The sequence below is a fragment of the Zalophus californianus genome, chromosome 4 (assembly GCF_009762305.2).
Source record: "Zalophus californianus isolate mZalCal1 chromosome 4, mZalCal1.pri.v2, whole genome shotgun sequence".
Lineage (NCBI taxonomy): Eukaryota > Metazoa > Chordata > Mammalia > Carnivora > Otariidae > Zalophus > Zalophus californianus.
This window is the reverse complement of record NC_045598.1, coordinates 41,556,459-41,570,882: the sequence shown is the minus strand read 5'-3', so window position 1 is coordinate 41,570,882 and position 14,424 is coordinate 41,556,459. Positions and strand designations below refer to the sequence as shown.

The following is a 14,424-nucleotide window of genomic DNA, read 5'->3' as shown; positions in this document are numbered from 1 at the left end:
GTTCATACCACAAACAATTTTTTGAGTACTGTGCCTACTTTTTGTTAGTCCCCCCTATCTGGGGCCAGGGGTCACAGATAAATCCACTGGTTTCTGGCCTTGGGAAGCTTTGGTTTTAGTGGAAGTGAAAGACATAACTACTAGATTATTTCATCTAATAAAATCTTTTAGAAGAAGAAAGTCTGCTGGAATCTTTTTCACTTAATGTAACTTAATGTTATTCATGTAATTTACATAATGTAATATTTAGATACACGAGTATCACTATTATGCCTTTGACCAAAATAGTACTTTAATAGTGCTTCGTAAGAGACTAGATATTTAGTCTAACCTAGAGTAGTTATGACAACTTCTTTAACTGTAGTGCTTCATTTTGTATTTCAAGGCAGATGTCACTTTAAGCTTCTTTTCATTTTTCCATTGATTTCCTTAAACAAATGGTGGGTACCTACCTTGCCAGCCTTTGTGATTTTCAGAGATGAATTAGATAGTCTTTGCCCTTGAGAAAGTAACAGTTTGGTGAAAAGTACAGACAAGTAAACATGATTATGGGATGAAAAGGGTTGGCAGTTGCAGAATGATGACAGAATGCTTTGGAACCCCAGAGGAGGAAATGGCTAACTGTTGACAGAAGGTAATTTTGAGAAGGTTTCATAGAGGGGTTAACATTCGAACTGTCACTCTAGAACATAGGTCATCAAAGGGTCAGATAGTAAATATTTTAGGCTTTGTAGGCCATAAGGTCTCTGTTGCAGCTTATTAAGTGTAGCACATTGTATCATAAGGACAGCCATATACAATAAGTATACAACTATGAGTGTGTTTTAATAAAACTACACTGGAAGGTGAATTATATTGAATTTTAATATCACAAGGTACTATTTTTTAGATTTGTTTTTCAACCATTTAAAAATGAAACTCCCAAGTCTGTCGTAGGGAGACAGGTAATTAATAGAGTTCAATGTATTAAATGCAGTGATCATCTTATACAGTGTATGGTGGTGTGATGATACAGGGGTTGGATGATGGAGAAAGCCAATGGCTGCTTACGTAGGACTCTCCTACAAGTTGGCATTTGAGCCTTGAGAGCTTAAGAGCTTCATCTGGCCAAGACTGGTTCAGGTGGATTATGTTGCTCATCATTTGAAAAAAAAAAAAATTTTTTTTCCTCCCTGATTACAAAAATTACATTTAATTATAGAAAAATTGGAAAGTACAGAAAAAGTATAGTTAAATCCACAATCCCATTAACTAGGGATAACTGCTATTATGTTTTGATATGTGTCTTTCATTTCTTTTTAGGAATGAAAAAAACATTTGTATTTTACAGCTCTACAGAAGCAGGCAGTGGGCTGGATCAGGTCTACAGACTATATTTTGCTGATCTCTGCTCTAGAAGGATAAATAGGAGTTTGCTTGGGAGAGGAGGGAGCAAGGCATTCTTAACTGCTCTGTAATGCATAGAGCTATTAAAAGGATGGGCTGCCTTGGTTGGTGATGTGTTTCTTGCTCATCAGGCCATCTGGACCACCTTTTGTTACACTAGATATATTGGATGTGTTATAATTACATATGATATATTAGATGATATATGATAGAATTCCTGGGTGAAATGGAGGCTTGGACGAGGCAACCTTTAAGGCCTTTTCCAACCTCTATTCTCTGATTCAGTTAGTTGATTATTGGTTGTGGATTGCCATCCTAAATTGAAGTAGACAGTAATGGTCAGAAAGAACATTGGTTTTGGAGTCAGAATTAATGAATTAGCTAGTAAGTGGCAGAGCCTAGATTTTATGTGGTCAAATATTTAATCTCTTAGGGTCTTAGTCTACGTTTTCTCCTTTCTTTTATGAGAACATTAATAGTATATACCTTAGGATTGTTGTAAAGATTTATTTGTTTATTTTTAAAGATTTTATTTATTTATTAGAGAACACGAACAGGGAGAAGGGCAGAGGAGAGAGAAACACACTCCCTGCTGAACACCACAAAGGACTGTATCCCAGGACCTGAGATCATGACTTAAGCGGAAGGCAGATGCTTAACTGACTGAGCCACGCAGGCACCCCATATTTGTTCTTTAAATTTATTTTAAAGTAAGCTCTCTGCCCTACATAGGTCTTGAACTCATGACTCCAAAATCAGGAGTCACAGGTTTACTGACTGAGCCAGCCAAGCGCCCCTATTCTAATTTTTAATTTGACATACCAATGAAAAGTTCTATTAACATTTTCAATGGTTATATAACCATAACATTTAGAAGTACTGTAATTTGATGTTTTCTTCTCTTCTAGTCTTTTCTCCCTAGCTTTAAAACCCGAATTTGCAGAATTTACAGGAATGTCAGAACTTACCAATAATTGTATTACAATAATCTATATTTAATATTTAGGTTGCCTAAAAATTTTCTTAGTCTAAATCATACATGAACATCATTATACATTAACCTTTGTCTTTATAAGGTGGTCATTTTATTAGGATAGACTTAAAAGAAGTGGAATTACTAGACTGTAATTTCTTCGTTTTCTTTTTAAGTGGCTTGCCTCTGATGGTGATTATCCACAAGTCCTGGTGTGGAGCTTGCAAAGGTAAGTGCAAATAATCAAACCTCCAATGTGTTCTTAAATATTAACACTTAAAAAATATTAGCACAGACTTTGTCCCAGCACTGCTGATAGCTTTAAGGAATACCAAAGAAATATATGACATAGATTCCCTGCTCTCAAGAAGTTTGCAGTTACCTATGCAAGGGATTAGAGAGTGAAGCAATTGAGATATGGTTAGGGAGAGTATAGGATTAAGTGCTACAGTAGTCATATGGACAGTAAATACAGGAAACTGAAATATACAGAGACATGAGAAGTGATTAGGGAAGTCTTCCTGGAGGAGGTGGGAACCAAATTAGAACCCAAGGTTATTTGTGGCATATATTCTTTCTGCTGTGCCACTTTGCTACTTCCCAGTCAGGTTTTTTTCTTTTGTTGGGTATGCTACACTCAGCAGAATCCTAGTTGGAAAAGGAGTATAAAATTAGTGTAATTAGTGTACTTATATATATATGTGTGTGATGTTACTCTGTTGTCTTTGTCTATTACTTCAATAGAAATTATTGAAATGTGGCTATAGAAAGCAAATAGAAATAATTTTTTTTCATTTGTATGCCATTTTCCATATTTTATAAATGGGATAAAAGCCAGAGAAACGAAGTCAGTCATTCCAGTGATAATACCTGTGTGAGTAAGTGGCAGAAGCATGACCAGAATTCAGGTGTCCTAATTTCTGGTTCTTAGGAGTTAAAAAAAAAAAAAAGTTTGATTTATCTGAAGCAACTCAGCAAATTAGGGTTTGGCTATGACAATGATGTTTTCATCTATCCTAAAATCTTTTTCCCCTCCTAGCTTTAAAGCCCAAATTTGCTGAATCTACAGAAATTTCAGAACTTTCCCATAATTTTGTTATGGTGAATCTTGAGGTAAGACTTTGAGAGTTTCTCCTTTCTGCTATGATTTTAAGTCTTTGCTGTTTTAAAATTATCATTAATAGTGTAAAATCATATTCAGCAGAGCTGGCTTCTTGTATACAAGTGTTTTCCTCTTGACCTCTAATACTAAGCCTTGTGTCAGCTGTAGAAAGCCATCCAGCCTCCACTTGTCAGAGGAAGAAGAGTAGAAATTGGGTAAGATGCCTACATTTTAAGGTCCCCTCAATTTTAGTCTATGATTATGACATGTTTTACATCATTGTATGGATGAAGTAAAGGTATAAAAACATATGCAGGACAAAGATCCCTGCAAAATGTGATGCAGTTTAGCCCCTTCTCTGTGCTGGGCTTGTATATACAGTCTTCCTGTTTCTTCATTAGATATCCTTTATGTACTTGACATAGATTATAGGTCTTTTAATCTCAAGTCAGAATATCAGATCTCAGGGCGCCTGGGTGGCTCAGTTGGTTAGGCGACTGCCTTCGGCTCAGGTCATGATCCTGGAGTCCCGGGATCGAGTCCCGCGTCGGGCTCCCTGCTCGGCGGGGAGTCTGCTTCTCCCTCCAACCCTCTTCCCTCTCGTGCTCTCTATCTCTCATTCTCTCTCTCTCAAATAAATAAATAAAATCTTTAAAAAAAAAAAAAAAAAAAAGAATATCAGATCTCCGAAGGGATTTTTTGGCCCCGGGACTATATCTCCATTTTACAGAAAGAGCATCTTGGGACCGAAGGAATTAGGTGATTTAGTCAAGATCAGAGAGCCTAATAAGTGATAAGAGTAGATACTGTGACCTAGTTGTGCTGCCTTTTAGGGTGTACTCTTCAAATAAGGGATGCTTGGATGCTTTATGATGAAACTTCTAGCCCTAAGTTTCTGTAAAGGTAATATTTACTTAAACATAGGACTGGAGATCTTTTGAGGACACTAATGGGAAATGTTGAGGCAGCTAAGGGTTTGTAAAGGATTGCTTATATAACTAGTGGATAGCCTGAATGCTGACACACCTCACTGAAGGCAAAATTATATTACAGTTTGAAGAAATTCCATTTAACTCCTGAAATGGGATCCACACCAAAAATGACAAAATTACTGTTGATTTCTTGTGCATAAGAACTTCTCATCACTTTCTGAGTTAGAATCACCACTCAAGAGAAACAGAAATGTCTTAACTGAGCGTTCTCCAAATTTAGACATTTCTTCAAAAGGAAGCTAACTATGTGGTCATATCTCCTGGGAGGACTATAACTCCATAATTATGGCTAAAATGTCAGTCTCATTAATTCATTGATTCAAGAAATACTGTGTGCAAGTCAAGGATGTGGGTATTGGGAATCAGCGATGGAAAAGCAGACAAAATCCCCCGCCCCATTGAAATTACATATGGGAAAATGAATATGGGGAGACAGACAAATCAGTTAAACGAAATATGTCGGATGGTGGTAAATGCTATGGCTAAAAATGAAGGGTGGAGGGGATACTTTGCAATTTTAAATAGATGGTTAGAAAAGAAGGTGACATTTGAGCAAAGATTTGAAACAAAAAAGGGAGTAAGCCATGTGGATAATGGAGGAAGTAAGTCCTGGCAGAGGGTAAGAGCAAGTGCAAAGTCCTGAGAGAGGTGCTTGCCTGGCTTGTTTAAGGACAGTAACAGCAAGCAGGTCAGCATCATTGAAAAAGACTGAACAAGGGTAGGACATAGAGTCAGAGAAGTGCCCAGGTGGCAGATTATGTAGGGCCTCTTAGGCCACTTGGGACTTGGGGTTTTACCCTGAATGAGAGGGGAAGCCCCTGAAAGGTTTTTTGTTTTTGTTTTTAAGATTTATTTATTTAAGGGCACCTGGGTGGCTCAGTTGGTTAAGCGACTGCCTTCGGCTCAGGTCATGGTCCTGGAGTCCCGGAATTGAGTCCCTCATCGGGCTCCCTGCTGAGCGGGGAGTCTGCTTCTCCCTCTGACCCTCTTCCCTCTCGTGCTTTCTATCTCTCATTCTCTCTCTCTCTGAAATAAATAAATAAAATCTTTAAAATAAAAAGATTTATTTATTTGAGAGAGAGACAGAGACAGAGCAGGGTGAAGGGGCAGAGGGAGAGAGAGTCCCCCACCACTGAAAGGTTTTGAAGAGAAAAAGGACATGATCTGACTTAAGGTTTATACTTAATAGGATGAAGAGGAGCCCAAGGATGAAGATTTCAGCCCTGATGGGGGTTATATTCCGCGAATCCTTTTCCTGGGTAAGGTGAAATCTTAATCTGGGGATCTGTGATGTGGTAAAGAGATAAAGGAGTCAAGGTACTGACTCTAGTGACGCTATATGAGGATGGTTAAAAACAAAAACAAACAAAAGCCAGTTTCAAGAAAGTGTGGGGGAGTTCCAAATGCCAGAACTTCAAGTCTGAAGGAAAATTTTTTTCATTAACTGTTTTTGTGAGCAGTGACAGAATACTGATCACCATTATTCATTTGTGTATCAGTCATATGTCAAGCATAGTGCTAGGCACTACAGGGACAGAGATAAGCCACAATTCCTACCCTTGACCTCATAGTGCAACTGAGGCAGTGGAATACTGTAACCAGACAAATGTCTTTCCACAAACAATTTATAAAAGATGTTAAATTTAATGACAATCTAATCTTTGCTCAGCATTCCGCTGGATTCTGTGGGGGAGACAAATAGAAATGTAGGATCCCACCATCATCAAGAAGAAAGGGAACATGGCAGGAAGCGAGAACAGCATATGCCAAGGCATGGGGGACTTGAGTTCAGGGAGCTGCAAGGAATTCACTGCGATTACAGCATAAAACACAAAGGGTAGAGTGGTGAGATAATGGGCTGCAAAGATAGGCAGGTCTCATTTTCTAGAGGGCCTAATGTACTATAGAGAATTTGAAATACCTTTCTGTTATCATTATTGCAATCCTTGTGCCATTTTTGTCTACAATAGATCCCAGTGGCAAGGTGCATCCTGAAATCATCAATGAGAATGGAAACCCCAGCTACAAGTATTTCTACATCAGTGCTGAACAAGGTATGGTTATGTTGAGAAAGTGGGAGAATTGCTGCTAAATTTAACTAGGATGAACCACATGCAAGGTCTATGAGAGGAAACTCGTTGCTGTGTGTTAGCTGAGCATCTCCAACATGACTAGCTTTTGGCTAGAACCTGTGTAAAATATAGGAGAAAGATGAGACTGAGCCCCTTCCCTAGCTGCTTACAATGTGAATGTAATGAATGAAATGAACCAAGGGAAATTGAAGAACTGAAGCTCATGGAGATAGTCACTTGCCTATGGTCTCAAAATTAAGTGGCAGAGCCAGAATTTCAGTCCAGAACTTGACTTTTTTCCCACTGTGCTAATGCTACTCTTCCTATAAGAATTCAGAGGAGAGGGAATGCCATTAGGTGATCAAGTCTAAAAGGTTTCATCAATAGTAAGCTTTAACTGGACCTAGAAGGATAAAAATTTGTCTCTATGAACAGATATGAGGACATTTCAAGCTATGGAAGCAAGGGTGGGGAGTGTAGCCCAATGTGGAGAGTACGGCAGGCTTGCTGGAAGACATAGGGACTGGACTGAATCCTGAAGAATGAGATCTAGCCAGCAGAAGAATGCAAAAAGCATGTTCCAGGCAGAGAGAATAGCATCAGCACAAACCGGTGAAGGAAGGTTGAAATCATGTCAGGCCTTCTTGTTCTCATCCTTGAGCACAGTCATTCTAGAAGCAGGGGTTGGAATTCATGCTAAGTACTGTCCCTGTTTTCCTTCCAAAGTTCCTCCTGTCATCTATAAGAGGGGGTTGTTTGCTAAGTTGCCATGTGTCCTGCATTGCCGTGCTGCCAGGTTGTTGCTCACTTTAAGTTCTGAGTCCTTGGAACTCTTATTTCTCAGAATAGGGAGAGGAGAGAGATATGGAGAGGTTATCTCCTTCCCATGGGTAAGGAGAATATCATCTTCCTTACCCAAATGCAGATCACCGGAGGCTGGTGTTAGAGGGAAATTTCCCACATGGGAAGGGCAGCTAGATTTTAGGTCCCCAACTCTTGACCCTAGAGATCCCCCTTCCCTTCAGAGTTTCATCCAACTTGCCATTGACATCATCTTTTAACACATTAGTCCAAATGTGGACACAAGACCCTTGCCTGGATCCCTCATGGCTCAGCTGACACGAAACTGGAACATCAAGCCTGGCTTTACTAAAGGCTTAGGCCCAGCAAAAGGGAAATAACAAACTCTACCACCTGGCTCTTATGAGGTTATAGGCTTGCTTTCTGAGATTTACAGGCTCTGGCTCAACCCAGCTCCTGGCCTGTCACTCTATAAAGAGCCTGTCCCAAAACAGCTGCCCTCAACGCTGAGTCGACAAGAGAGCTATCCTGAGATAGTTCAGCTCTTTTTTTTGACTGAGAACTTGGTTGCTTCTTGGTATAGTTGATGCTAGAAATGACTGCCTCCTTCATTGAAGACCATACCCCCTCTGAGCACATGCGCTCCTGTAACTTCCCCAGGAAATGAAAAATAAATGCAGCATTCATCAAAAGACTATCATGGTAGGAGGGTGTTTTCTATTCCCTGAAAGACAAGTGAACATCTGTAGTCTGTAACAGGGATTCAGCCCTAATCCTGGAGGATAAGCCATAGTAACTAGTAGTACTTTTGTTGTATTTCATAATTTATAAAGCTCTTTTATTATCCATTCATTTAATTTTTATACTAATCCTGTGTGAAGTAAGTAGCGTTACCTCATTTTATAGATGAGGAAACAAATTCAAAGAGGTAAATAACTTTCCAGGACTAAAATCCAGAACTAGATCTAGAGTCCAGATCCTGTGCTCCTGTCATATTTCTCCTATAATAAAAATCTATGTTAGTTGTCAAATGTCAGATATTAAAAACCTACCTCATACTCCCCCCCCCCCCCCCCCCCCACCAACCTTTATTTCACAGTTGTTCAGGGGATGAAGGAAGCTCAGGAGAGGCTGACGGGGGATGCCTTCAGAGAGAAACATCTTGAAGATGAGCTGTAACATGAATATATCCCTTCTTTCATCAGAGTTAGTGTTCTGGAAGGAAGGCAGCAGGGGAGGGAATATTGAGGAATCGCTCAGAACAATTAAACCAACCAGGAAACCTTGCTCCTGCCTACATGGGGAGGAGCGCTCTCACTGTGGAAGACTTCTGCTGACAGGAGCTGGTCTCCACGTTTGTGGATCCAGCGGACCACGGCAAACTTCTTCTCCTGCCCCCCCCTAGACATCTGTTTGTCATGGAATGTAAAGAATGACAGCTTTTGACACAAAACTTGAGCCATTTGGAGGTGTACTCCTCACACTTCAATATTGGAATCTTTTTCCGTTTCCTCCCGCTTTATTCACCTTGGTGGTGAAAGGAGACCAGTAGCATCTTTTCTACAGTATTAAAATTGCAGAAATAGTTTATCATTTAAAAAAACAAACTCAAATGTAAATCAGAAATTCTACCCCCGTCGAGGAGACCAGCCTGTTTCTTCTCCTTTTCTCCTGGGAATAATCTTGGGCTTCTTCCTGAATCCCGGCAACTTCCATTCTCTTCTCCTGCTTGGGCTTCCCTGTTTGCACGCATGTGTATGCAGGAATGGCTGTGTGTTTGGACTCAGCCCCAGCTGGAAGCATGCTTTTCCCTGTTACTATTACAGAAACAGAAACCTTCAAGCCCTAGGTGGAGCCAATTTTGTCAAGTCATCAACTGTATTTTTGTACTGGGGTTAACAAAAAAAATTTACAAATATTAATTGTTCCATTAAACTTTAATAAAACTTTGAAAGGAAATGTGTTGTGATGGCCTTTTTGTTATTGGAGAATGGAGGGAGGGATGGAGATCACTGCAGGAAGAAAACTAACCATGAAGACCTCATCTAGGACTCTTCCCACTCCTGCTCCTCCCACATTCAAATGGGCATCAGAGCTCATCTCTTCTGCTATTAAGCTGAATTCCCTCTCTCCTCATAGTCACTGTTTTCGGGCAGGGCAGGCTTTTTCTATTTCTAGACAATTTATTGTGACAGCCTCTTAACTTGTGTCCAATACTCTCTCCTCCTACAATCCGTCCTCCTTGCTTCCCTCTGCTGATCTTTTTAAAATGCAAATGTGACAGCCTCACTCCCCTGCTTAAAGCCTTTCTTGCCACCTCAAGACAGTAGTATTAACAGAAGGAAATATTTGGGACTCAGTATGTGCCAGGCACTCTTCTAAGTGTTGTGTGTACGTTATCCTATTTCGTTTGCATTTAATCCTAACAGCCGTATGAGAAAGGTATACAACAGTCCTCATTTTACAGAAGAATTTGTGAAACCAAGGCACAGAAGAAAGTCAAGATCTTTACCGTGGCTTTTTTTTAATTTTATTTTTTTATTGTTATGTTAATCACCATACATTACATCATTAGTTTTTGATGTCGTGTTCCATGATTCATTGTTTGTGCATAACACTCAGTGCTCCATGCAGAATGTGCCCTCTTTAATACCCATCACCAGGCTAACCCATCCTCCCACCCCCCCTCCCCTTTTACTGTGGCCTTTAAGAAGCTGCCTGCTTGGGCGCCTGGGTGGCTCAGTTGGTTAAGCAACTGCCTTTGGCTCAGGTCATGATCCTGGAGTCCCGGGATCGAATCCCGCATCGGGCTCCCTGCTCAGCAGGGAGTCTGCTTCTCCCTCTGACCCTCTTCCCTCTCATGCTCTCTCTCTCAAATAAATAAATAAAATCTTTAAAAAAAAAAGCTGCCTGCTTCTTCCCTTTCATGTCTGCATTTTGTGTTGTGGTGACACCAAATTTAACTGTTCAAGTTCCCCTTGCAACATGCTTTTTTATGCTTTTGTATCTTTGCTTGGCTTGCTTCCACTGCCCCCTCTTCCTGAGGCCTTTCCTAACCTTTCTCATGTACCTACTCCGCCAAGCACATCAGTCCTGGCCCCACACTACATTATACTGTATTCTCTGCACATCTGTGGCTGTTAACCAGGTGGCCGTGCTCCCTGTGTCCCAAGCTCCCAGAACAGTGTAGCTTCAAGTGAATTGTCAACCTCTCCAGTAGGTTCCTTTCATCTCTTCTCTTTATAGTTCTGTGGGATAAGTACTGTTACCCTCATTTATGGAATAGGAAACTATGGAGAGGGAATTGTCTTGCCCACAGTTTCTAGACTAAATAAATACTGAATTCTAACCAGGCCTCTCATACTTCAAACTCATGCTTTTTTTCCCACCACACATTGCATTCCCTCCCTTATGTTCCCAGGTGTGACTCAGAACAGGAGTTTTCCAATCTGGGGTACAGACTTTATAAGAGATACATGGACACAGAAACTTTAGTGAATTGATATGCAGATCATTTTCTTAAAAGTGATTTCCCAGGGCGCCTGGGTGGCTCAGATGGTTAAGCATCTGCCTTCAGCTCAGGTCATGATCCCAGACTCCTGGGATCGGGTCCCGCATCGGGCTCCCTGCTCCTTGGGAGCCTGCTTCTCCCTCTGCCTCTCTCTCTGTCTCTCATGAATAAATAAATAAAATATTTTAAAAAAAAGTGATTTCCCAAATCAAAAACTAATGATGTAATACATGGTGATTAACATAACAATAAAAAATTTTTTAAAAAGTGATTTCCCGGGATTCCTCAAAAAATTAAACAATTACCATACGATGCACCAGTTCCACTTCCGGATATATACCCAAAAGAATTGAATGCAGAGACTTGAATAGATATTTGCACACCCATGTTCATAGTATTTTTCATGACAGCCAAAAGATGGAAGCAATTCAAGTGTCCATCCACAGATGAGTGGATAAACAAAATGTGATGTATGCGTACAATGGAATGTTGTTCAGTCTTAGGAAAGGAAATTCTGGTGCATGCTACAACATCAATGAACCTTAAAGACATTATGCTAAGTAAAACAAGTCAGTCACGAAAGGATAAATATCATATGGCTACACTCATATGAGGTACCAGTCAAATTCATAGTCAAAGTAAAATGTGGTTGCCAGGGGCTAAGGGAAGGCGGGGTGGGGAGCTAGTGTTTACTGAATTTCAGTTGAGAAAGGTGATACAATTCTGGAGATGGACAGTGGTGATGGTTGCATAACAATGAATGTACTTAATGCCATAGAAGTATACACTTAAAAGTGGTTATATCTTATCACGATTTAAAAAAAAAAAATTCCCCAGGGCACCTGGGGTGGTTCAGTCATTAAGCGTCTGCCTTCCGCTCAGGTCATGATCCCAGGGTCCTGGGATAGAGCCCCTCGTCGGGCTCCCTGCTCCGCAGGAAGCCTGCTTCTCCCTCTCCCACTCCCCCTGCTTGTGTCCCCTCTCTCGCTGTGTCTCTCTCTGTCAAATAAATAAAATATTAAAAAAAATAAAATGTAACATTAAAAAAAATTCCCTTCTGTCAAATAAAATCTTAAAAAAAAAAAATTTTCCCAGGGGCGCCTGGGTGGCTTAGTTGTTAAGCGTCTGCCTTCAGCTCAGGTCATGATCCCAGGGTCCTGGGATCGAGCCCCGCATGGGGCTCCCTGCTCCACAGGAAACCTGCTTCTCCCTCTCCCACTCCCCCTGCTTGTGTTCCCTCTCTCGCTGTGTCTCTCTCTGTCAAATAAATAAAATCTTAAAAAATAAAAAAATAAATATTAATGAAACAGCTAAATAAATGAATAGCTGTTTAGGTGGTGTCCTTGCCTCCATCCTTGCCCCTCTCTCCAGCTGTTCTCCACAGAGACTACTCTCTTTATATTAAATTCTGGTTATATCATTTCCCTGCTTGAAACTCTTTATTGTCTCTCTTCCATTATTCTCAGGATGAAATCCAAAATCAGTAATATTGTTTAAGTGGATGCTATAATTTTAGGCCCACACGTCTCTCTCCATCTTCAATGCATGTAATTCTCTCAGTCTGTCGTGAGTATTGCAGCCACAATTGTGTTCTTTCCATTTTTCAGAGTTCCTCGTGCCTTTACACATGCTCTTCCCTCACTGGAGTGTCCTTCCCCATATTTTCGCCTACCTCATTCTTCAGAAATCCCACCTGAATGTTAATTTGAAAAGCCTTTCCTGATCATGCCACCAAAATGGCCTTTTCTTTTATATCCTCACTACTTTTCCTTCAAAACAATTATCACAATGTTAATTATTGGTGTGATTATTTAATGTCTGATTTCCTCATTAAAACATAAGCTCTGTGAGAATAGACTGTTTTGCTTATTATTGTTTTTCTAGTGCTCGACTGCTACCATACCTGTATACCATAAATAAATAGTTGTTGAATGAAAGCATGGGCAGTGTTAATTTCCTAGGGCTGAACATTTTACTTCAGCTCTCAGTATCAACAGCAAGCCTAAGGTCCAGAAATAGTAGGAAGGAGGGGGTGATTAAATTATCTCCAAGTAAGAAGGGTGGGATGGATGGCAGGATGAGTAAGGAGTTTTCTAGATAAAGGAGGGGTATTGAAGACACGTGAGGTAGAAAAGTCCTGTGCAAAAACACTGAGGTTTAAAGTCATTCTGTGTGTCCAGAGAGCTGGGACCAAAAGCATTAGTGATGAGAGATAAAGATAGAAAAAAGATCTGATCAAGTTCGCTAAAGAGGTTGAATTTTATTCTATAGTGCAACAAACATCACTGATTTTTCCAGTTCTTTCCTTTATTTAGGTCTGTTTTATCTCTTATCCATGGATACTTGGAAAAGTCATTTAATCTTGCTGAGTTTCAGTTTCCTTTTCTGTTGAATGGCTGATGAGAGACCTAAGAAGCTACTTCAGAGGTTCCAAGAATGACATAGATGCTGATCAAATGTTAGTTCCCTTTGGGGGTGCCTGGCTGGCTCAGTTAGTAAAGCATGTGACTCTGGATCTCCAGGTCATGAGTTCAAGCCCTACATTGGGTACACCCAACGTAATTTTTTTTTACTTTAAAAAAATGTTAGTTCCCTTTTTTCTCCCCTATAGTCAGGTTGATTTCAGCACCATAGCTTTTGGTCCGTCCTGGGATAATGCAGTTCCCATGTAGAGCACAAGAGGGAGTATGAGACTGAACCTTTGCAAAGGGTCGTTAGGCTACCTTAGCAAGCCCTGGGAGAAAGACAAATAGAGGAGACATTCTTCCAAAAATAGAAAAGCAACCTGACTTATTTTAAAGATTTTAAGTAAGTGGTAACTGTTCTTCAGGTCCCTGGACATGTATTTGAAGGGGGAAACCATCGGCAAGCATGATGGATTTAGTTATAAGAGCTATCTGATCCCTTAAAGTAGCTGGTATTTTGTAATATCCTATTATACACTACCTATTTTCCATACATTATCACTTTTTAAATTTTTTATTTATTTATTTGTTTGTTTTTAAAGATTTTATTTATTTATTTGACAGAGAGAGACACAGCGAGAGCAGGAAACAAGCAGGGGGAGTGGGGGAGGGAGAAGCAGCCTTCCTGCCGAGCAGGGAGCCCGATGTGGGGCTCAATCCCAGGACCCTGGGATCATGATCTGAGTCGAAGGCAGACGCTTAATGACCAAGCCACCCAGGCGCCCCGTATGTACATTATCACTTTTAATTTAACTCTCCCAAAGAGCCAGTAAAGTAATTCTCATCCCCTTTTTACAGATGAGCAACCTGTGTGATCAAGAGAAATTTAATCCCATAACTACAATTGGTGAAAGTTGGATTTGAACCTAGTCCTCTCTGATTGCAAAGCTTATGTGCTTTTGATTATCCCACACAGGTTTACCTTAGAAAGCCTTGGGGTTCATTTTAATTCAGTTCCCTTATTCAATAGAGATGGTCCAAAAAAAGAACTGGTCAGTGGTGAATGGTAACTGATGAGACAAAGGGGAACTTTGTGCCCAGAGTGGGCTTGTGGACACAAAGACCCTGACCACAGACCATCACTGTGCCCATGCGCATCCTGCAAGAGGGGAGGTTTTCAGT

General features: G+C 40.4%; 1 protein-coding gene across 3 annotated transcripts in view; it reads left to right on the top strand.

Moving 5' to 3' along the window:
* The window catches only part of TXNDC12 (thioredoxin domain containing 12), a 31,190-nt gene extending 21,905 nt beyond the window's left edge, over positions 1 to 9,285 (top strand). Inside the window, exons 1-6 of one of the 3 annotated variants that reach the window (XM_027598526.2) lie at positions 507 to 634; positions 2,536 to 2,588; positions 3,399 to 3,472; positions 5,643 to 5,712; positions 6,424 to 6,507; positions 8,532 to 9,285. In XM_027598526.2, the coding sequence (XP_027454327.2) occupies positions 2,549 to 2,588; positions 3,399 to 3,472; positions 5,643 to 5,712; positions 6,424 to 6,507; positions 8,532 to 8,731 (468 nt within the window). In that variant the 5' untranslated portion in view covers positions 507 to 634; positions 2,536 to 2,548 and the 3' untranslated portion in view covers positions 8,732 to 9,285. Of the gene's footprint in view, positions 1 to 506; positions 635 to 2,535; positions 2,589 to 3,398; positions 3,473 to 5,642; positions 5,713 to 6,423; positions 6,508 to 8,425 lie in introns of those variants that run through there. The other 2 variants (XM_027598505.2, XM_027598515.2) reach the window with 2 other exon arrangements.
* Positions 9,286 to 14,424: the final 5,139 nt, after the last annotated feature.